General features: G+C 43.7%; 1 protein-coding gene across 3 annotated transcripts in view; it reads right to left on the bottom strand.

Annotated features, from left to right (window-relative positions):
* Positions 1 to 24,341, bottom strand: part of IFT140 (intraflagellar transport 140) — a 70,991-nt gene extending 46,650 nt beyond the window's left edge. The window contains exons 1-14 of one of the 3 annotated variants that reach the window (XM_069984175.1): positions 23,897 to 24,341; positions 20,118 to 20,285; positions 17,613 to 17,834; positions 14,844 to 14,965; positions 11,977 to 12,098; positions 11,173 to 11,348; positions 8,681 to 8,772; positions 7,134 to 7,240; positions 6,422 to 6,567; positions 5,798 to 6,001; positions 5,074 to 5,146; positions 2,300 to 2,391; positions 1,950 to 2,077; positions 1,547 to 1,664 (exon numbers count right to left, since the gene is read on the bottom strand). In XM_069984175.1, coding sequence (XP_069840276.1) covers positions 1,547 to 1,664; positions 1,950 to 2,077; positions 2,300 to 2,391; positions 5,074 to 5,146; positions 5,798 to 6,001; positions 6,422 to 6,567; positions 7,134 to 7,240; positions 8,681 to 8,772; positions 11,173 to 11,348; positions 11,977 to 12,098; positions 14,844 to 14,965; positions 17,613 to 17,834; positions 20,118 to 20,264 — 1,749 coding nt within the window. In that variant the 5' untranslated portion in view covers positions 20,265 to 20,285; positions 23,897 to 24,341. The remainder of the gene's footprint in view (positions 1 to 1,546; positions 1,665 to 1,949; positions 2,078 to 2,299; positions 2,392 to 5,073; positions 5,147 to 5,797; positions 6,002 to 6,421; positions 6,568 to 7,133; positions 7,241 to 8,680; positions 8,773 to 11,172; positions 11,349 to 11,976; positions 12,099 to 14,843; positions 14,966 to 17,612; positions 17,835 to 20,117; positions 20,286 to 23,896) is intronic. The other 2 variants (XM_069984174.1, XM_069984176.1) reach the window with 2 other exon arrangements.

Below are 24,341 nucleotides of genomic sequence, written 5' to 3'. Positions count from 1 at the left end.
CGTTTGCTGTGTTTACACAGTACGATTATCACTCAAATGCGATCGTTTATGTGAAAATTCGAACGATAATCGTTCCGTGTAAACGCAGCAAAAAGAGAGGCCATTAAAGGGGTTGACCAGGCTTAGAAAAACATGGCCGCTTTGTTCCAGAAACAGGATATTTCTGTATTGGTCACATTACACATGTTGTGTGCCATCTAGTGGTGTCAAAAGCCCTTCAGACCCAGGGATGAAATTTTATACTAAATCTATTGCAAAACTTTAGAGCTAAGCTATACATAAAGCAAAGTTATTAAACAGTAGGCAGAAACATGAGAACAGGTCAGCAGCAATGCAAAGTATTTACAAAAAAAGCAATGTTTCTGTAAATTCTATAGACCACAATACTAAAAACCCTAGAGATTTATTTGATGCTGATTTCACAAATGGCGTTTTTTGTGCCTAAACCAGATGTGGTTTGAACAGGAAAGAGAAGTACACGTCTGGCATTTGTATTTTCCATCTCATTCGAATCCACTTCTGGCTTTGGCCCCCAAAACTGCAGTGTGTAATTCCAGTATAATAGGTTAAAAACTAGGAGAGCTTAAAGTGTTACTGCTCTTTAAACAAAAAAAAATCTTTTGGTAAAAGTTTGGCAAAAGCTTATATGGGGGATGCAAGCTGAAAGCCCCATTGATCACTAGAATGTTTGTCGTCCTGGTGTTTCCTTGCAGCAGGAGATATTGGCTCATTGGAATAGTAGATACTCCAGAACTTAGGCCCCCACCAAGCAAAGCTTTTGACATGTCTCTGTAACAAGTCAAAAGTTTCTTTAACACTGTAAAATACCAGAATGTAATGGCAACTTAAAGGGTACTGTAAAGATTTTTTTTTTTTAAATACACTGCTTTAAAGCGGAACTTTGCAACTGGTGTCAGAAAGTTATATTGATTTGTAATTTACTTCTATTTAAAAATCTCAAGTCTTTCCATATTTATCAGCTGCTGTCCTGCAGGAAGTGGTGTATTCTAGTGCTCTCTGCTGCCACCTCTGTCCATGTCAGGAACTATCCAGAGCAGGAGAGGGTTTTCTATGGGGATTTGTTCCTGCTCTGCACAGTACTCTCAGATTATGAGACATCTGAATATGGCCATCTATTAAAAAACTTGATCTTTAAAAGGGGGTAGTCTCATTTGATGAAAAATCTTGATATTAAAAGGGGTATGTCTCATTTCATGAACTAATGACATATATTTACATTATGCCATAACTTAATGACTTCTGGGATCTGCACCACTTCTGAGTATGAAGGGACTCCTGACACCACAGCCCTTTTACAGTGAAAACCTGGCCACTTGTTGTTTACTGATGGTCCAAAGTGAAAAAGCTACGCAACTGATGCAGAGCTGTAGCTCCTTCATTCTCAGTTATGACACATTTTAATGATATATCATCACTTCATGCAAGTCTGCTGTAAGGCCGATGTTCCCGTGCATCAGTGTAATTGCAGATCCCATTCGGTAGATTTCATGTTTGACTGTGCAAGTTTTAACCAAAGCAATCTTACCCTATTGGCGAGGATGCTGACTTTACTGCCATTGGCATTGCACCTGATAGACACAATGCTACCAAGTCCTGGCACCAGCTCAGAGAGGTTCTTACAATTGCTGTGGGCTTTGGCCTCCCTTCAGACAAATGAAAAAAAAAAATGTCAGGACAATCACAGGGCAGTAATATGAGAATGGGGACGTGATGAAGAGAACATTTGGCTGGGTATTTGTATTGTCTCTGGGCAAGTTATGTATACACACATTCACTGTGTGCCAGCTCCTGCCCTCTGCTTCCCACTCTGCTAGATAAGTGACTGTATATATTTGGATCTGTTACATTGGCAGCAGCGACAAGATCATTGATATCGGGGCTATTAGAAGAAGATGGAGAGGATTATTCTTCCAAAGCATATACCGTACCTCCTGGAGAGGTCAAAAAGCTTGAAGTGGGCGGCATCTGTGGCGACCACTAGGAAAGTACCGCATATGTCCAGCATACACGGGTTTCCCTCTGACACAGAGAATGGGAGCAGCTGCTTCACAGTCCCCTGGAAAATAAGAGAGACAGATTAACATCAATGGGAATGAAAAGGACTGTAGTTTACTGGCTGATATAGTAGAAGGCTACGAATAAAGGAAACTGTAAAAAAAAAAATTATATATTATATACACACACACAGAAATGGGGTAGCTCAATAATCTTTAAATATATATCTATTTGCAAAAAAAAATTAAATTTTTCCTTCTAAGGGAGTCAGTATGGTACTTACTTGCAATGTACGAATCTGGACTCTGCTAGGCTCTACAGTGTAGATGTTTTCCTCATGGACGGCCAACACAGGAGACTCACTGGCAAAGGAACCTAAACATAGAAGGATCATTATGCAATACATTAACATCACTTGCGTGGATCGGTTATTAAGCAAAAGCATCATAGCAGGCAATCTGTCAGTGTGTGTCCCTCCCATGTTATTTATTTTTCTTTCATCATTTTTCCATTTTAGAAAAAGCTACAAGCTGGACTATTGGATATAATAGCTAGACTACAGTGGAAAAGTGTATATAATAATATCTACTTGTATTTTGGGGTAACATAAGAGCTTACGGACTAGGAGGACTGGGGGGGGGTACAGAAGAGGCAATAAGTGCTTTATTTGCCGACGGTCCAGCCATTGTATATAGAATCAGAAAGTGCCTATGAGTGTTGGGTAAGCCGGTCACACGGCCAATGTCTGAGTACAGGTAGCACAGGGGAAGTCTGGAGCAGGAATCTATACCTCAGTGTAAGAATCCCACATATAATGGCAGGAAATTAGTGTAAAGTATATTCAAGACCTCAGAATGTTTCAGGGTGTAGCACTTTGTAGCATCCACAAGCAAATGGGGTAAGCGTAGCATCAGCTCCCTTTCCATTTTAGGCCCTTTTTGTCACTTTTTATTTAGTTTGGTTAATACTAACTAAGGCTATGTTCAGACTATGTAAGAGACCGGCCGTTCCGTGACTTGGCCAGGTCATGGAACAGGCAGTCTCATTAAAGATCATCCTGGCTGGTACTACAGTACCGGCCGGATGATCTTTAGCGCCGCAGAGCTCTGATGCGGGCGCATCCAAGCGCGCCTGCATTAGAACTCCCCACTGCACAGTATGGAGCGAGCGGTTGGAGCCGCTCGCTTCACAGTGTGCACTGACAGGGTTTTCTGCGGTCGCTATTCAATGAATAGTTCTTTGCAGCGCCGCTAGGGATCCCTGCCGGAGTGTATATTATGTGTATACACTGCGGTCGGGATTCCATAGGCGGCAACGGCACGTATATTCTCATATTAATCATGGCCGTTGTTGCAATCAGCAACAACGTCCGTAGTTATACGAAAATACACTTTGTGTGAACATAACCTAAAACACTATAAAACTAAAATCAACTGAGCAGTGTCTAAAAAAGTCAAACAATACCCAAGAGCAAGTGATACAGCTGCCATAGGCATCAGACAACCAATGCACATTGTTATTGGTCCCCGCTCCAGACCTGCACCAAACAGCAGACCATTTTTTCCTGGACCTGCCTGTTCTGATCTTTCCAATGGGATCCCCTCGCTTCTACATATATTCCCCAGCTAGATAGCTGTCATGTGTAACAATAGGTTCATAAATGTTTAGTTCTATGACTGCAGTTTTCAGTATTAGGCATTACTACATCTCCTAACACATCATTCCAGCAAGAGGATTCTTTAGATTGTGAATCTGTGGGTTAAATCTGTGCCCAAGGTTTCAGTCCACCCTAGCAAAACCACATCATTCATCACTTTCCCTACACCCTACAGAAAAGTTAGGCCTGTCACAGATCACTGCTTGTAAGAATTACGTTAAATGCCAAGATAGCGGTAATGATTTATACTATACATTAATGGTATGACAGGTGGATATAGTTGACTCCACAACATTGTATACGCTTTGCTTAGTAAAACTATGAACCAAAAAAAGTACAAAGCAGCAGGTGAAAGGATTGCATCACCATCAAATGTGTCTAATGTGACATCAAAAGCCATAGGGGCAACGATTGAAAATGTATAGGATACCCTGATGCCTTCCCTGGTAACCAGAAATTCAGAGTATAGGGAAACTGCCCTGACAGCCCTGCCTTAGCTACAAACTTGGGTAGTTTTATGCAGTGCAGCACTGTGCCTAGGAGGGGTGAATTCACACACAGATTTGTTGCAGAAATTTCTGCACCTGTCCCATTCATCTGAATAGGAGTTGTAGAAATCCAAAACTTCCAAAGCAACCCTATCTGTCGCAGAAATATATGCAACAAGCCTGGTGTCGTGAATGCACCCTTAGGCTATGTTCACACACTAGCGCTTTGCGGCCATTTTTTGATAATTATGTCTGCAAATAATGACCATGATCATTTTTTGCTGCCGTAATTATCAAAAGATGGCCGTCTTCTAGCATCAAAATAACGTCCGTCCATCCAAAAAGACGGAAAACAAACATTGTGTGAACATAGCCCAAGGGTCCTCTTACATTACCTGATTTCTCAGGGAGGCTTTAAAGTGACACTGTCACCCCCTTTGTGCATTCTGACATCTCTACACAGGTGTAAAGGGTAAATTTAGCTCAAGTAAATTTAGTTCAAGTAAAAAGTGTCCTTTTATCAACTGCAGATTGTATTAAGTGGGCGTGGCCTCGCGGCATTATCGCCACTTAGCCCCGCCCACAACTGCACCATCGACCCCCGCCCCCTTGACACCCATTGGTTCCAATGTTCCAATGGCCGGCGATGGGGCGGGGCCAACTGTGACATTGTGGGCGGGGCTAAGTGGTGCTAATGCTACGAGGCCCCGCCCACTTAGCACAATCTGCACTTGATAAAAGATGACTTTTTACTTGAACAAGCACCATGACATATGATATAAAATAGGGTATGAAAACTGCTAAATTTACCCTTTACACCTGTGTAGAGATGTCAGAATGCAAAAAGGAGGTGACAGTGTCACTTTAACTCTGTTTGTCAGAATTCAGGAAGGATGAGGCTGACACATATACCTGTATTCCTGAGGGTTGGTCCGCCAAGTTCGTATACTGTCACCATTTTGCCATTCCATACTGCAACAGAATCCTAAAAATTATAGGCAGAAATATTACCCTGCACCATTTGTCAAAAACACTAAAGAATGGGTCAAAAGATCAACAAAAAGAACAACCAGCATCACATTAGTAGCTTGAAAAATCTTTGTTTCTCCCGCTGTAGTTGAGCTTCAACTCCCAGCATTCCACAACTTTATTCGATGAGAGGATTAAAAAGCATACAGTTAGGGCCCTATTCCAACGGACGATTATCGTTCAGATTATCGTTAAATCGTTCAAATATAAACGATAATCGTTTGGTTGAAATGCAGTTAACGATTAATGACCGAACGAGAAATCGTTGATCACTTTATAAGACCTGGACCTATTTTTATCGTTGCTCGTTCGCAAAACGTTTGCAAATCCTTCGCATTGAATAAGACATAATTCGGTCATTCACAATAGATACGAACGCAATAGCGAATAAATAGTGAAGAAAAACGATCACAATTACGATCATAAGTAACGATTATCGTTCCATGGAAATGAGTGAACGTTTTCAGGTCTTTCGCAATAGCGGTCGTTTGAGATTGTTAATCGTTAACGATTATGCAAACGATAATCGTCCGGTGGAATAGGGCCCTAAAGCTACAGTATAAGAACCAAAGTGCTGACATCATGTACTGCCACATAGTTTACTTACCTTAGTGACAAAGACCCCTTTTATGTACATGTCAGTCTTCAAGCTGTGTCTGGCTCCGGTGTTGAAGTAGGTCAGACTAAGCTGGGAAGGAGCCACCTGAATTGCTGCAACTTGTTGATGGAAATGGGAGGACATGACATGCTCACTGAGGATCAGCACCGAGCTGAGGTTGTTCACAGCTAACAGATTCTTAGACGATCCCCACTGTATAAAGACAAAGGAAAATATCAGCAACAGATCAGCAAGGGAGGAGATACTGAGGACAAGGAAACCATTGGTGAGAAGTCATAATAATATATATATATATATATATATACACCATTATGTACTAGTATGTCAACAAACCCATTGAATGTAGGTTACCTGATATAAAAGCCCTATTACTTGCATCACATAACAGAACAGAGGCCGTGTGTAAAGACTATGCATGCAAGAATGGGAATCATCACAGTGAGCCCTGTGCAGAGGTTGAGCCAGCAAAGCATGCTGGGATACTTTTGAATGCAGCTCTGAAGTATAATAATAAGGACTGTAACTCTTATATAAAAAATGTAAAATGAGTAAACGTATTGTGTAAAATTACCAGCTATAGGTGGTACATGAGGCTGCACCTAAATCACTCACTTTAATCTGTGTGATGTTGCCTTCCAATTCTGTAGGTGTGTTCAGCTTCCAAGCATCTTTTCCTTCTGTCCTCAAGGCCTTCCGTCCATCAGGCACTTTGCTCCACATAGCCACCTTGCCCTTACTGGTGCCAGCTGCTAGAATTGCTGCAGCACATGAAGATATATAGTTGGTTATGCCTATTCCATAATGGCTAAATATAATAATATGTAAAGAAACTATAGAGAATAAGTTAAATAAAAAGTATATAGTCATAGTTAAAGAGGTTTTCCGAGCAAAGGTAAAAAGTCCAGGGCCGGCAGGGGGTGGTAGGAACTTAATAAAGGAGATATACCTACCCGTCCCTGTGCCCCACTGCTCCCAGTCACCTGCCAGGCTCCTGAATTTCCAGGCTTCCTGTTTCATCACAGCATGACAGGAAATACCCACTTAGCTAGTCAGTGACTGAAGAGATGTCAGCCCGTCACTGACTGGCTGAGCAGGCATTTTTGAGGAGCTTCAGGAGCCTGACAGGTGACTGAGTGGTGATGCTGCGCTCCAGGGGGGGGGGGGATAGGTAAGTATAGCTTCTTTATGGTGTTCCCACCACCCCCTGCTCACCCTGCATTTTTATCTTTGCCTGGAGTACCCCTTTAAGTGGGGGCTGTGTTAACTGCTGATATATTAGTTCTGAATAACAAGAAGGATTTACAACATAAAAGGGCTGCGATACCTTTGGCAGAACAGTAAGAAAGACAATTTATAGTTTCTTCTGCTTCAAATCCTAATTGTTCATCCAGGAACAGCACATAATTGTCTTCTCGCTCCAGATCCCAAAACCTGGAAAAAAAAAGGACATCATTATGTTTGTTCCTTGCACTGAAGTAATGAGCATAAACAACCGGAGCAGAGTAAAGCCTGCAATGGCTCCAAGAATAAAGGGACCTCCTTAAAGGGGATATCTAGGTTTAGAAAGACACCACCACTCTTTGGGTGAGGGTATTGCAGCTCAGATCTAACATAGTAAATGTAGTCGAATTGTAATACCACACACAACCCGAGTGGTCAGGGTGCTGTTTTTGTGAGTGAGTACTGTGCTTTTTTTAATCCTGGATAACTCCTTTAAAGTGATACTGTCACCCCCCTTTCTGGATGAGGACTCCTCTACACAGCTGTGAAGCCTACATTCTGCAGTTTTCATAACTTATTTTATCATAGCTTTCTTGGTGCTTGGTCCAGTAAAAAATGCTATCTTTCCTTGGTGGATTGTGCCACCTGGGCGAGGCTTCACGGCCGCTGTGCCTTTTTACCCCACCCCTAAGTGATGTCATCACTGTCTAGGCCACACCACCTTAAGGCCATTGAAATGGGCCACCCTAGAGGTGGTGGGGCCTAGACAACGATGACATCACAAAGTGGTGGGGCCTACAATGCCGATGTGAGCAGGGTGAAGTGCCACAGCGGCCGTGAAGCCCCGTCTAGGTGGCACAATCCACCAAGGATAAAAAGCATTTTTCCCTGATCCAAGCACCAAGAAATCTATAATAAAGTAAGGTATGAGAAAGGAGTTGTCTGGGCAAAACTATTTCCTCAAAAGCTGGGAGTTGAATAAAAGTAGTAAACATACTGTTCTCCCCATCTCCAGTCCTTTGCAGCTGCTGCGCAGACGTTTTCAATCCCCCATAGGTCTCAACTGCTTCCGGGTTGTGTGCCATCCCATCCCCACAAAACCTGGTCAGCCAATCGGTGGCCACAGTGACAGAGTGACATGCTGGCTGAGCAGGCAGGTTCTGTGGGGCTGGGCATACAAGACAGAAGAAGCAAAGACCAGAGGAGGAGCAGGGGTGTCAGCGCAGAAGCTGTGGGGGACCGAAGGAGCGGAGTATGGTGTATGTTTATAATTTTCATACAACCGCCAGGTTTGAAGAAATTTTGTGTTTTGCCCAGACAGCTCCTTTGATGATTTAAGCAGACACCAGTTGTTCAGTAACACCAAATCTTGAGACCCAAATTGCAGCCGCCACATGTGGACAAAACCGCAATCACTGGCCTCTGTGGTCACAACCATGGAAGGTGCATAGTATTTGTGATGTCACTTCCACTGGGCAGTCCAGAGAGTACATTTCATGTCATGGGGTAATTTGGCCAGAAAAGCCCTGTAATGTAACACACAGCTCAGATGTAACAGGCTGCATAGAACATGCTCTATTAACATGCATTGTGTGCTTGATAAAAAAAAAAATCAAATATCAAATGCAGGATAATAAGAGGATAATGTACCTGATGACGCTCTCCCCGGTTGCTGTAACCAATAAGGTGTTATTCACACAGATAATGTCCATGGTTTTACTAATCCTTCCAGTCAGCTTCACCTGTTCAATAAAATCAGATTATTCATTTAGTTACTGAACTAGAAGACAGCAGCGATCATCCCTATCCTCTGTGTTGTTCATCCACTCACAGTGCTTAAGGCTGAGTTCACACTGCATTAGGCACTCCCATATCGCAATGTAAAAACAGTCCAACAGCACTTACAGTAAAGTCCAATGTAGTAGACGGTGGCGGATGTGCACAGGAAAGCCACAATCCCTGGTGTGAGTGATGTTCACAGGGTAGCAAAAGAAAATTTATTGTGCAAATTTATTGACTATAAAGCACAGAATACAGCAACGTGCTTGAAAAAGACCAATAAATGGTTAAAACATTGCTGTATTCTGTGCTTTATATGCAAAGCATTTGTGGTTTGGACACTACACCTATGGATACTGTTTGATCTTCTTTTTTTGTTACACTGCAATAGGCAGTGTCTGCAAGACTTATATGCCGGTGGGGGCATTCTTATTGTATACATTGAGTCTCATACTAAAAAAAATATATATATACATACATACATACATATATATAAAACGTGCAGCTATTCCACCCAGCAAATTCTGACAGATATGTCCAGAATAATGGCCAACACACTATTGGCCTCTGCTGGGTTTATAGGGTGGAGCTTTCCCAGTGTTCACTTTAAATGGACCCTGTTTAACACAGTGTAACCCATTCCCAGGCATCAAGCCAAAGTTCCCACTAGCCCCATCCCCTTTTCCCCTGCTGAATTCACTAAGAGGCGGCCGGCGTACCAAATCTACATTTGCTTCCAGCAGGTGTAGATTTGGATCATGATTTACGCCAGCGAGCAGGTATAAATCATGATAAATGAGCCCACACCTCCTCCCCACCGCGCTCCCCACTCACCCATCAGGCAAGCAGGGGATAAGGCAGGAGTACGCCAGAGAGAAGGATGTAGTATGGCTTTTAAAAAGGTATTGCAACCTTAGACACTGTGATATGCCATAAATGTCTGAAAGTTGCAGGTCCCACCTTGGCATGGCTTGGCTGTTTCTATAACAGAAGTAGCCATGCACATGTAAGGTCTACCTGGCATTCACATGCAGCAGAAACGTCCTATGCAGATTAAAGAGCATGCTGGGGATTTTAGAATCCATGGCCGAAATGCTGCTGGTTTCCGTGGTGGGTTTCCACCATTCAATGTACAGAAGTGAAATCCTGATGAATTCAAAGTGTCATCTTAATATGGATTTTTACACCAAATCTGCAAATACTGGAGATGTAAGGCCGTCCTGCAATACTTGCAGCTGAGGCACCTCTTACATGCACAGTTTGGGAATGGTGGGGTGGTAATTTCTTCACATCCGCATATCGGTGTGATCATATCCCAAAGCCCTGGGGGACTAATCTCCTTATTATATTCACATCTTATCTGTCTCAAAGCATCTAATACCCCGCTTCCAACTGTAGAAAGGTGGACAGAATATATTCCCGCTATGTCAGACGAGTCTTATGAAACTATGTTGAGCTCTCACACTCTTGTATCCTCCTCAGTCAATAACTGACTTACTCAATTGTATATAATATACCAGAGCTACTTGAACCCTGTTCGTCTGCATAGGATGGGCAGGATCCCTTCCCCCTCCTGCCCTAAATGTCTATATAAATCCACCAGGTTCTGGCACATGATTTGGGATTGTCCTCATTTGCAGACCTACTGGAGGGAGGTGGTGACAGTGCTTACCAAAATGTGCCCCCTGCAGGTGCCTCTGGATCCCACATTCTGTTTATTTGGAGTAATATGTGAGGAGGTGTGCACCCATCACACATCTATCTTCCTGAGGGAAACCCTCTTTCTTGCTCGAAAGGCCATAGCCCTTCGGTGGATTGACAGGGGCCCCCTACTGTTGATATGTGGATTGCACTTGTTAATACTGTAATATCATATAAACACATCATTTACAAGCATCGTAAGTGCCCCGCCAAATTTGGGAAAATCTGGGACGTGTGGTGCCACTCACCCCGAACCTTGATATCAGCTCAGGACGTCCCTACTCTTACCTAAATTATGCACATGGGTCTTGGGGAAACACCTTCTCACTCTTATTTATTTATGGCCTCTCACTTTACTACCTGATTACTAGCAATATCTGGAATGCCTTAAATGACATTTCCCTTTGTTAATATATTTCTTCCCTGTGTCTCACCACCGATTGTGATGTTGCGTGGTTTTATGTTTCGACTCTGCATTGTAGATATTTGTCTCTACTTTTGTTACTAGACATGCCACTCTGTTTATGATGTCTGTATCTCATGCCATACACATTAATAAAAGCCGTCCTGCAAGAGTCACCCACTATGGTAACAGAAAGAGGAACAGCGATGTACAAGAAGTCTCATGACAGGCAAGCAGCACACTGGCAGTCACTTCCTACCTTGGATAGCTCCTCAGCGTCTCCTTCTGGACTCACAAAAAATTGTGACAGCAGCAAATTCTCGGTCACCACCACTAATATGGCTTTCTTCTCCAGGAAGAGAAGCCTCCTTGCAGGACTGTCCATTACGATGATCTGGCTGCTCTTTGCCTGTTCATTCACCCAGTGTATGGAGCCTGACACACACACACAAAAAAAAATTACATATCAATACTAATCATATCATAAACCCAAAATGCATTTTTCTGGTTGAACTTTAAAGCGTACTTTTCATTATATAAAAAACTTTTGACATGTCACAGAGACATAAAAAGCAAAAAATGGTCAGCACTCCAATAACACTGTTCACACTGTGCAGGCTGCACCCCGCTGTGGCCTATACACAGAAAGAAACAGAAAAAATGCTAATACCATTATTCTTTAGGTCAGTCCACAACCATATTCAGGTTTACACAGATTCTCTAATGTTATAAATATTTTTTTTATGAAATCCTTTTTTTTTTCTCAATTAATTATTAATAAAATGGGCCTATTGTGACGCTTATAACAGTTTTATTTTTTCACCTACAGGGCTATGGGGCATCATTTTTTCCGCCATGATCTCAAGTTTTTATTAATACCATACTTGTGTAGCTCGGATGTTTTGATCACTTTTTATAATTTTTTTTTAATATATAATGTAACAAAAAAAATCGGTAATCAGCGCACTTTTTTTGCTCTTTTGTCAGCTAGGAAGCTACCCGTCCCCTGTCATGAGTGGGATGGCACAGCACCCTTAGTAATGACTACATTACTGCCACGTACCATCTCCTGTGCTCAGGAAGAAGCTGAACTCCAGCTGGGCAGCTGCCTTCATTTTCCAATTAAACATATCCAAAGCCTTCTCATCTCCGCTCACCGCAGCTTTAGCCAGCTGTGCCATATCTCTATAAAAAACATAGGAGCAATATAACATACGACCAATGCATAAGAAATGCTAAAAAAAAAAAAAAAAAAAAAAAAATCGGCTTTGTTCCTAGCAGCCGGTCACATGACTTCTTGGGTTTTAAACCTGCTAAGGGGAAAAACAGAAAATCAAATGAGACCAAAAATTGTATGGCTAAATGCTGTGATTTCAGTGTCAACCCATGTGGAGTGCGGGACACCAAAGGTAACCATACAATGTTATATAACATCATGATACTTCTGTAGCTTCCTGTATAAGGGAAACATCTGCTGCTAGCCACAGGTTGGTCCCATAGGGAATAATGAAATCGGTCATGTAAACCTGAGCTTCAGTCATGGCTGGAAGTGGATCACACAACAAGGGTCCCTTCATTTGTATCTTCCTCTGCTAAACCCAAGTCAATTTCCCATAGTGCTATGGCTGTGTTCACATACGACCTCTGAAATATTTCGCCTGCAGACATATACATTAGGCATTCCCAATTTATGGCTAGGATATGCCAGCACCTTACGATCAGTGGGGGTCTGATTTACAGGGCTGTATAGCGCTGTGCTGCAGCCTATAGTTGTGTATTCCTGTATATCAGCACTGCCGGCCATCCAGCTATACAGGGGGCTTCTCCCATTCATCTGTAAAGCGCTTTGCTGCAGCCCATAGCTGTGTATTCCTATATATCAGCACTGCCGGCCATCCAGCTATACAGGGGGCTTCTCCCATTCATCTGTATAGCGCTGTGCTGCAGCCCATAGCTGTGTATTTCTGTATATCAGCACTGCTGGCCATCCAGCTATACAGGGGGCTGCTCCCATTCATCTGTATAGCGCTGTGCTGCAGCCTATAGTTGTGTATTCCTGTATATCAGCACTGCCGGCCATCCAGCTATACAGGGGGCTTCTCCCATTCATCTGTAAAGCGCTTTGCTGCAGCCCATAGCTGTGTATTCCTATATATCAGCACTGCCGGCCATCTAGCTATACAGGGGGCTTCTCCCATTCATCTGTATAGCGCTGTGCTGCAGCCCATAGCTGTGTATTTCTGTATATCAGCACTGCTGGCCATCCAGCTATACAGGGGGCTGCTCCCATTCATCTGTATAGCGCTGTGCTGCAGCCCATAGCTGTGTATTTCTGTATATCAGCACTGCTGGCCATCCAGCTATACAGGGGGCTGCTCCCATTCATCTGTATAGAGCTGTGCTGCAGTTCCTAGATCAGTAGGTGATTGGCTGCCGCTGAGCAGGGGAAAGCTGTGATGAGACTGTATCACTGCGGTCTCTTAATATTCAGAACTGGCAGGGGTCCCAAAGGTCAGACCCCCGTGGCGTATCCTAACAGTATGGCATTGATTAATAAGATGTGCATACCCCTTTAACAAGTTCTGTTGTAGTGATAAATTCCAGAGCAGAGAATACAGTATCCAGCACCTTCAGTATGTATGCCAATAGGGCACCTTACAATATATGTTATATATAACAACCCAGCAGTATTTGCTTTTGATCCATTTTTCAGTCATTCTTCAGATTTTTAGGGGCCATAATAAAGCAGTTATACAGCAGAAAAAAAAAGAGCTTTAAAGGGGTTATCCGGCACTACAAAAACATGGCCAATTTTCCCCCCTACTGTGGTCTCTAGTTCAGGTGCAGTTTGCAATTAAGCTCCATTTACTTCAATGGAACTGAGTTTCAAAACCCCATCCAAACTGGAGACAACAGTAGGGGGAAAGTGGCCATGTTTTTGTAGCGCTGGATAACCCCTTTAAAGGGGTTATCCAGCGCTACAAAAACATGGCCACTTTCTTCCAGAGACAGCACCACTCTAGTCTCCAGTTTGGGTGGAGTTTTGTAATTCAGTACTATTGAAGTGAATGGAGCTTAATTGCAAACCCCACCTGAACTGGAGACAACAGTGGTGCTGTCTCTGAAACACATTGGCCATGTTTTTGTAGCACATACACAAGGTTGGATACAGCACAATCGATATATAACATACATCTGTGTCTTTCTGCTTTAGTACATAGCTGAACAGTGTCACCTAGGTGGAGCTTCACAGCTATCGGGCCCCCTCTCCCCAGCAAAGTTGGTGCCGTAGTCTCTGCAACCCCCTACCCAACCCAGTGACGGTGCACTAAAGGCTGCTCATACTGCAGCAGAGCTTTCCTATGTTCTATATAGGAAGGGGAGGATTGCTGCGACTTATCTCTCAGAGAATAAATAGATTGGGCAGCGAATTCCCATTACAGACGACCCCAGGAGAGGCCTATACACTCTTTACTGAAAGCAGAACCCAAAACGAGAGACTGGGAACAGCCAACCAATGTATAGAGTGTATGCAGACCTTTAGAATGCCTAGTCTAAACTAAAAGTGGCCATAAACATTACAAAAATGTAGATTGAGGCGTTCACACGTCGTAAGAGACCGGCCGGGTATACAGCCCGTGCACTGACCATATATTGTGGACGAGTGAATGGCCCTAAAGTCCATCAAGCATCTAAGTTTTACCTGATGAATGATCACTTTGGTTGAAATCGCTCTGTGCATTTTCTATCAATTACTTTTACACTGTAAATTGTTCCAGAATCTGGAAGGCCAATCCATGGAAAACCCATGTCTGGCTCTACCATTTAACAAGGTTGATGATAGAAGGATACAGCCATGTACAACAGGAAACGAGAAAAGGTTTGCAGGCTATATACTGATATACTGGAGGCTTGGAGATTAGCACTTACTCCTCTGGAGCCAATGGCTTGAAAAGGCAATGAGTCAAAGGCTTGTGGTAGTCCAGCTTCAGTAATGGCGCTCCCTGTACTCTCCCTCGCTGGTCCAGCCGCCACATAACAAGCAGGCCATTCTATACAAAGAAAAAATATATATAAATATATATATTACAAGAGAACTTTTATTACCAACAACTTTTTACATTCTTGCAGGAATATTGCCCTAAGGGCTTTTACAGTTTTGCCAAAATAAAAAGTTATATAATTTTCCAATATCAGTTCTTTACAGTATGATTTTTTTTAAATAATTAAAGCCAGATCCCAAAATCAGTTTTTTTCTAAACTCTTTATATTTTCATTGCATTTTCTTGCCTGAGCTGCTCTTAACAGCAGAGATCTGCTTCTCAGCAAGCTCCACGGATAGACACAACAGACTGGCTCAGACCCTTATCCTACAATGGGTATATCTGGGCATGCTCTGTGACCTGTCAAATGGTCATTTCTTAAGCCTTATTCAAACGTCCCTTAAAGTTGTCCATAACTGCGGGTCTGTAATCATGGTTAAACTTAGAGCACATTGATTTATTTAAGGTTATTTACGAAGTCTGGTTTAATTTTGATCCGTAATCCGTTCAGTACAAAAAGACATGTCCTAGTGCGGATTGTGATTGCGGTACGGATTACCAATAGAAGTCTATGGGATCCATATTTTTTACAGACATCACATCTGTGAGGTCCGTAAAAAACACGGGTCAAATCTAAGCAAATGAATACTGTTCACATTTTACGGAAACAGATGCAAATACGGATGATTTTCCACGGATCGCGAAGAGAAAAATAGCGCAAGTTTTTTTAGCCTTGGGGAAGGCCGAGCAATAAATGTGTATTGTGAATGGTGTCTTATCTCTATACTGGTGTTGTCTTTCAATGTACTCATGTATGTGATGATAAGATGGACACTGCTGGAAAGGGATCTCTACAGAACAAGGCAGGCTAGTGGGGGCAGGAAAATAATGAAGACCTGAAGTCCCCTGTCCTTATGCCCTAACCTGTCCTAACTGGTTGTCAGCTTTAGCTACATCACGTACCCGGCTCCACCAGCTGAAACGTCCCCGGATCAGCAATCACCTGCTCAGCCAGTCAGTGACTGGGGCGTGTCCCGTCCAAGTCACTGATTGGCTGGGCGAGCAATCACTCAGCCGGGGACGGGGACGGATGAGTTCAGGTCTTTATTATTTTCCTGCCCCCACTAGCCTGCCTGCAGTTTATATCCTTCCATGGGACGTCTCCTTTAAGCCAGGTGGCTGAAAACTGCAAGACTTATTATTTTATAATATAGATAGTAAAATATAAGGGGGGGGGGGGGAATCACCAAAAATTCTTAAAAAAATGTTTTTACTATATAAATGATATTTAAATCAATTCACTTTCCAATCTGCTGACATTGTTAGGGCGACCATACACCTTCACTACCTCCTGTCCTCTACATACACGTGAACATTCTGCACAGCCAAAATGTTCCTGTGTTCTCTAAGGGGAGGAGTAAGCCGCAGCCAGACAGCAGTGGCTTACCTCCCCAATTATAAAATGAATTTCCATGAAGCCTGACCCCTATCTCCACTCGGGAGGCCCCAATACACTTTACAGTGACATCAGGGCAAGGAGAAATATGGCACCTTTCATCTGTCAGTGCTTCCATACTGTAAAAATGCTTTTATTCTCTGGTGCAAAGAGTCATAGAGGCGTTTCCACACCCCTGAAGTGCTGTGGACTGTAACATCTCCTCACTCCCCCACCCATCTCAATCCACGCTTGACTGATTTTTAGGAAGAAGCTGAGCTCTGATTCCAAATCTTACAACTGTAGACAGTGCTGAGCTCTGACTGTCAGTCAAGCAGGGACAGGGATGGGAGGAGGAGTTACAGCCCTCAGCACATTCAGGGCTTGGGAACGTCTCTTTGACACTTTGCAAAAGAGAACAAAAGCATTTTTTCTACAGATATACATAAGGTACCACGTGTCTTCTTGACATAACAGCATCTAACAGCGTCAGCAGTTTGGAACATGAATTACAACTGGCAGATTGACTTTAAACAATGATGACAAAATGGGAGGCGCCTTTTCTCTAACGTACGCCCTGCTTGTCTAATGGGTGGGCAGGGCGGTGTGCGGCAAGGCGGGGAGGAGGTGTGGTCACCTCCAGCGGCTGATTCATTGTGATTAACATCTGCTAGCAGGCATAAATCATGGCAAACATCTTCGCCTTCTCTGGAGATGTGCCTCTTAGTAAATCTTGCTGGGTGCATGGGGGGCAGGGTACAGGTACTTGATAAATTCCCCCCATTTCGCTTAAAGGTGGACTGTCAGCTAGAAACTGACATCCCAAACTGCTTACGAGGCGACATAGCTATGCAAGTAGCAAGACTATCCATATCTTTATTGTTGTTATCTGAGGCTGCTATGCTTTTATAACAGGTCTGAAGTGTCATGGAGGTGTGGCCAGGACATGTCAGTGGCCACGCCTCTGTGACTCTTCAGAGCTGTATTAAAAAGCTTTTTTTTTAAACTAGAAAAAAGCTATGGATAGTCTCGCTACTAACATAGCTATAGCTGCCTCATAAGCAGTTTGGGGCATCTTTTCTAGCTTACAGTCTCCCTTTAGGGTTCTCCGGCACTTTTGCCTTCTACGCTGCTCTAATCCATCAATGAGAAGGCGCCAACCTATTAATAAAAACATTCTTCTGCTGTTTAGCGTATCTCCACAAAACTTGCGATACTCACCAGGTCTCCAGAAATGAGCCGGTTGTTGTTACTGCTCCACTCCAGCAATGTGATCTCCGCACTGTGTGTTGATGGTACGTCATGATGTTCTTTGTCTGGCTCATTTAGAACAAAGACTTCTCCCATTGCCAAGCCCACTGCAAGCAACTTTTTTGTTGGATGCCAGCTTAAGAGAGTTGGCTGGTAGGATCTTTCAACATGCGAACTATTAACATGGTCACCCTATAACAGAATAAGCGACAACAAAAATGATACTGAAGCAAATACCTAGCATGAAGATTTAGGCTATGTTCAGATGCTGTATGAGACCAGCCGTTCCGTAACCCGATCGGGTCACGGAACGGCCGGTCTCAGAAAAGATCATTCCGGCCGGCACTGCAGTACCGGCAGGATGATCTTTAGCGCCGCTGAGTTCTGATGTGGGCGCATCCATATGCGCTGGCATCAGCACTCTCCACTGCACACAATGGAGCGTGTGGCCGGAGCACTGACAGGATTTTCTGTGGACACAGAAAACTGACATGTCAGTTTCTCGCAGCGCCGCTAGGGATCCTGGACGGAGTGTATACCATTTGTATACACTCCGGCCGGGATTTCCTCAGCCTGCAGCACAAGGTAAGTTCCATACTAATCACGGTCAGTGCAAAATTGCCCGTGATTACCGTGGAACTTAAGTTGTGTGAACATAGCCTTACACTGCAAAAGTGACTGATGTAAACTAAACCCAAAATCTTTGAACAATGTCTGTCTGTGACCAATCACCGCTATTAAATAGCATAAGACTGAGGAGAACATATGAATGCAGGTTTTACCTAATGGTGGGTCAGGCTCTGATCCTTCATAGTGATGAGCGAACTTGCCGAAAGTTTAAGTTTGGCAACTTTTGTCCGAACCCAAACGCTCAGCATCTGACACTGGAGAAATTGGATGCAGCCCTAGAGAGTACTGGATACAGCCATAGGCTATATTCAGACTACATATCAGACCGGCCCGGGTCACGGAACGGCCAGTTTCAGAAAAGATCATCCCGGCCGGATGATCTTTAGCGCCGCAGAGTTCTGATGCAGGCGCATCAGAACGCCCCACAACACACAATGGAGCTCGCTCCATAGTGTGCACTGACAGGTTCTCTGCGGCCGCTATTCAATGAATAGTGGCCACAGAAAACTGGCATGTCCGTTTTCTACGGCGCCGCTAGGGATCACGGCCTGAGTGTATACTATGTATATACACTCCAGCCAGGATCCCTTCAGCCTGCAGCACTACGTAAGTTCCTTGTAAATCACAGCCGTTGGAACAATGGCCGTGATTTCCACGGAACTTACGTAGTGTGAAAATAGCCACAGGCTGTATCCTTTTTTTGCTGACAGTCCTAGGGCTGCATCCAACTTCTCCAGTGTCAGATGCTGAGCTTTCGGGTTCAGACAAAGTTTGCCAAAACCGAACTTACTGCAAGTTCGCTAATCACTACTCATAACTTACTTCCAGCCCTCTTTAATCCAAAAAAAAAGAAAACATTTCGATCAAGTTACAATCTATACAGGTCTCCACCTTCTTTGTGTTTCTCATCCCTTAAGGGTACCTATCATTTGAACAAGCTTCTCACATATCATAGCAACAGGTCAGAGTCTGAGTGCTGAGACCCCTGCTGATCTTTAGAATGAAGGGGCAGACACGCTCAGCAGCACACACTCTGCCTCTTCATCTTCGTCTCACTGCTAAAAAAATCAGTAGACAGGACTTTAATGGAGCCCTATGGAACTGATAGTAATTGCTGTACCCAAAGTTCCATAAGGCTGCATTATATTTCCTTTACCAGTGAGACGGAGATGATGTTATTCTTATGATCGTCGGGGGTCTTATGACGTGTCGCTACGACATGTCAGAGGTTTCAATGATAGGTACTCTTTAAGGCTTTATTCCCACGTTCCGTGTAAAGTCCATAAATACAGAGGATGTGCTACAGAACGGAGTTCCCCACATCACCATGCATTATTATGCCAGGAGTTATGAACTCTGCTCCGTAGCACAATGTGTATATTTACAAACCACACATGGAACATGAGAGGCTATGTTCACACGTAGTATGAGACCGGCCGTTTCGTGACCTGGCCAGGTCACAGAGCGGCCGGTCTCAGAAAACATTATCCCGGACGGTACTGCAGTACCGTCCAGATGATCTCTAGTGCCGCTAAGTTGTGATGCGGGCGTATTCGTGCGTGCCCGCATCAGAACTCTACACTGCACACTATGAAGTGAGTGGCCGGAGCTGCACGCTCCATAGTGTGCACTGACAGTGTTTTCTGCCGTTTTCTGACATGTCAGTTTTCTACAGCGCCGCTAGGGATCCCGGACGGAGTGTATGCTCTGTGTATACACTCCGGCCGGGATTCCCTAAGCCTGCAGCAAAACGTATATTCCGTACCAATTGTTCCAATGGCCGTGATTAGTACAGAACTTACGTTGTGTGAGCATGGTCTAGTTCTGGAATACAACAACACTTACTAGTTCACTATAGACGTCGACACAACCACCAGAAGTTGGGCTGACTGAACCCACGGCCAACAAAGTATGAAGATTATGCCAGGAGATGATAGATGGCGATGCTGCAAGATTCGGAGTTTCTATACGATGATCGAAATATACGGCCATTGCTCTTCGTGCCTCTGAGACCTGTGTGGTACACAAGACATTTGTGTTATCAGCATTGCGATTGGGCTACAGGAATACAGAAGATTAGTAATGTTTTCTTACCGTAATAGTCTTTTTGTTGCCTACATCAACCAATCCCAGCTCATCTCACATATTGCTTTGTTATAATGAAAGCTGAGCTGTGATTGGTTGTCACTTAAAACAGAGAGAATCTTACTATACAGAGGGATAAATCTCGCCCTATGTTCTGTGACTTTGTTTAACAAAAGCTGCTTAAAGTGGCCGCAACACCTGTGCAATGCCCAACCATGTAGACGCTCCACCGGAAATAGGGGTCGGAAATAATGGAAAATCATTGCCTGACACCTTTGATATCAAAGAGATAAGTCGCTGCCGGAGCTGTCTGGCTACAGCTTACCCCTCCCCGAAGAGAACACAGGAACAATAGGTCACCATTCTTCAAACAACCCAGAGACTTGACGTTCAGATTCATGAGGCCAAACAAACATGGACGCATGCATTATCTCTATGCTTCAACATAATGGCGTGCATTCTCCCTGTACTGTGACATCACTGTGTATTATCCCTGTACTGTGACATCACTGTGTGTATTATCCCTGTACTGTGACATCACTGTGTGTAGTATCCCTGTACTGTGACATCACTGTGTATTATCCCTGTACTGTGACATCACTGTGTGTATTATCCCTGTACTGTGACATCACTGTGTGTAGTATCCCTGTGCTGTGACATCAATGTGTGTATTATCCCTGAACTGTGACATCACTGTGTATTATCCCTGTACTGTGACATCACTGTGTGTATTATCCCTGTACTGTGACATCACTGTGTATAATTCCTGTACTGTGACATCGCTGTGTGTATTATCCTTGTACTGTGACATCACTGTGTAGTATCCCTATACTGTGACATCACTGTGTAGTATCCCTGTACTGTGACATCACTGTGTATTATCCCTGTACTGTGACATCACTGTGTGTATTATCCCTGTACTGTGACATCACTGTGTGTAGTATCCCTGTGCTGTGACATCAATGTGTGTATTATCCCTGTACTGTGACATCACTGTGTATTATCCCTGTACTGTGACATCACTGTGTGTATTATCCCTGTACTGTGACATCACTGTGTATTATTCCTGTACTGTGACATCGCTGTGTGTATTATCTTTGTACTGTGACATCACTGTGTAGTATCCCTGTACTGTGACATCACTGTGTGTATTATCCCTGTACTGTGACATCACTGTGTGTATTATCCCTGTACTGTGACATCACTGTGTGTATTATCCCTATACTGTGACATCACGGTGTGTATTATCCCTGTACTGTGACATAACTGTGTATTATCCCTGTACTGTGACATAACTGTGTAGTATCCCTGTACTGTGACATCACTGTGTGTATTATCCCTGTACTGTGACATCACTGTGTGTATTATCCCTGTACTGTGACATCACTGTGTGTATTATCCCTATACTGTGACATCACGGTGTGTATTATCCCTGTACTGTGACATAACTGTGTATTATCCCTGTACTGTGACATAACTGTGTATTATCCCTGTACTGTGACATAACTGTGTATTATCCCTGTACTGTGACATCACTGTGTATTATCCCTGTACTGTGACATCACTGTGTGTATTATCCCTGTACTGTGACATCACTTTGTATTATCCCTGTACTGTGACATCACTGTGTGTATTATCCCTGTACTGTGACATCACTGTGTGTATTATCCCTGTACTGTGACATCACTGTGTATTATCCCTGTACTGTGACATCACTGTGTGTATTATCCCTGTACTGTGACATCACTGTGTGTATTATCCCTGTACTGTGACATCACTGTGTGTATTATCCCTGTACTGTGACATCACTGTGTATTATCCCTGTACTGTGACATCACTGTGCATATTATCCCTGTACTGTGACATCACTGTGCGTATTATCCCTGTACTGTGACATCACTGTGCCAATTATCCCTGTACTGTGACATCACTGTGTGTATTATCCCCCCTGTACTGTGACATCACTGTGTGTATTATCCCTGTACTGTGACATCACTGTGTATTATCCCTGTACTGTGACATCACTGTGTGTACTATCCCTGTACTGTGACATCACTGTGTGTATTATCCCTGTACTGTGACATCACTGTGTGTATTATCCCTGTACTGTGACATCACTGTGTATTATCCCTGTACTGTGACATCACTGTGTATTATCCTTGTACTGTGATATCACTGTGTATTATCCCTGTACTGTGACATCACTGTGTATTGTCCCTGTACTGTGACATCACTGTGTGTATTATCCCCCCTGTACTGTGACATCACTGTGTATTATCCCTGTACTGTGACATCACTGTGTGTATTATTCCTGTACTGTGACATCACTGTGTGTATTATTCCTGTACTGTGACATCACTCTGTGTACTATCCCTGTACTGTGACATCACTGTGCACTCTCCCTGTACTGTGACATCACTGTGTGTATTATCCCTGTACTGTGACATCACTGTGCATATTATCCCTGTACTGTGACATCACTGTGCGTATTATCCCTGTACTGTGACATCACTGTGCGTATTATCCCTGTACTGTGACATCACTGTGTGTATTATCCCCCCTGTACTGTGACATCACTGTGTGTATTATCCCTGTACTGTGACATCACTGTGTATTATCCCTGAACTGTGACATCACTGTGTGTACTATCCCTGTACTGTGACATCACTGTGTGTATTATCCCTGTACTGTGACATCACTGTGTGTATTATCCCTGTACTGTGACATCACTGTGTATTATCCCTGTACTGTGACATCACTGTGTATTATCCTTGTACTGTGATATCACTGTGTATTATCCCTGTACTGTGACATCACTGTGTATTATCCCTGTACTGTGACATCACTGTGTGTATTATCCCCCCTGTACTGTGACATCACTGTGTATTATCCCTGTACTGTGACATCACTGTGTGTATTATCCCTGTACTGTGACATCACTGTGTGTATTATTCCTGTACTGTGACATCACTGTGTGTATTATTCCTGTACTGTGACATCACTCTGTGTACTATCCCTGTACTGTGACATCACTGTGCACTCTCCCTGTACTGTGACATCACTGTGTGTATTATCCCTGTACTGTGACATCACTGTGTATTATCCCTGTACTGTGACATCACTGTGTGTATTATCCCTGTACTGTGACATCACTGTGTGTATTATCTCTGTACTGTGACATCACTGTGTGTATTATCCCTGTACTGTGACATCACTCTGTGTACTATCCCTGTACTGTGACATCACTGGGTGTATTATCCCTGTACTGTGACATCACTGTGTATTATCCCTGTACTGTGACATCACTGTGTGTATTATCTCTGTTCTGTGACATCACTGTGTGTATTATCCCTGTACTGTGACGTCACATATTGGGCCCCCAGTGCACGTTTGGCTATAGGGCCCCTATGATACATGATACACCCGGCATCCTATGATCCTATGGGTAAGTGGCGCTGAGGTGATAGTAAAGCCCATAAATGGCCGTCCATGTCTGTATAGTAGCCCGCTATGTCCTGAGGGGACGCGCTCATACATACCCGTCTATACAGCAGCCCTGAGCCCCGTACACACCGTCTCCCCGTCCCTCATGCGGTATACTTCTCACCCTCAGGCCTCCTCCCCGCTTTCCTCCGTTCTCCCGTTAGGCTTGAACTCCAGTACCAGGCCGCTTCGCTTTCCCGTTACCCTGACAACGGGTCAGAGAGCCACGTGCTCAGAACCTTCCAATCATCGCGGTGCGTTACCATAGCTCCGCCCATCCCTAGAAGTGATTGCTCTGAATGAACGTCCTATGGGCTCTCGTAGGTTTCTGTTATTCTAACCTGGTCACGTGATTTCACTCCCATATTGCCTGGTTCTAGCTGCCTTCTTTATTCTTCCTCATGTGCTGTATTGTGCCAGGGGCTTGGAGAATAACAGGAACCTGCCCTTTAACCACTTCATGACCTGGGCATGTTTAACCCTTAAACATACATGATTTTC

The sequence above is a fragment of the Dendropsophus ebraccatus genome, chromosome 9, assembly GCF_027789765.1.
Source record: "Dendropsophus ebraccatus isolate aDenEbr1 chromosome 9, aDenEbr1.pat, whole genome shotgun sequence".
NCBI lineage: Eukaryota > Metazoa > Chordata > Amphibia > Anura > Hylidae > Dendropsophus > Dendropsophus ebraccatus.
The sequence above is the reverse complement of the archived record's forward strand: the minus strand, read 5'-3'. Positions and strand labels throughout refer to the sequence as shown.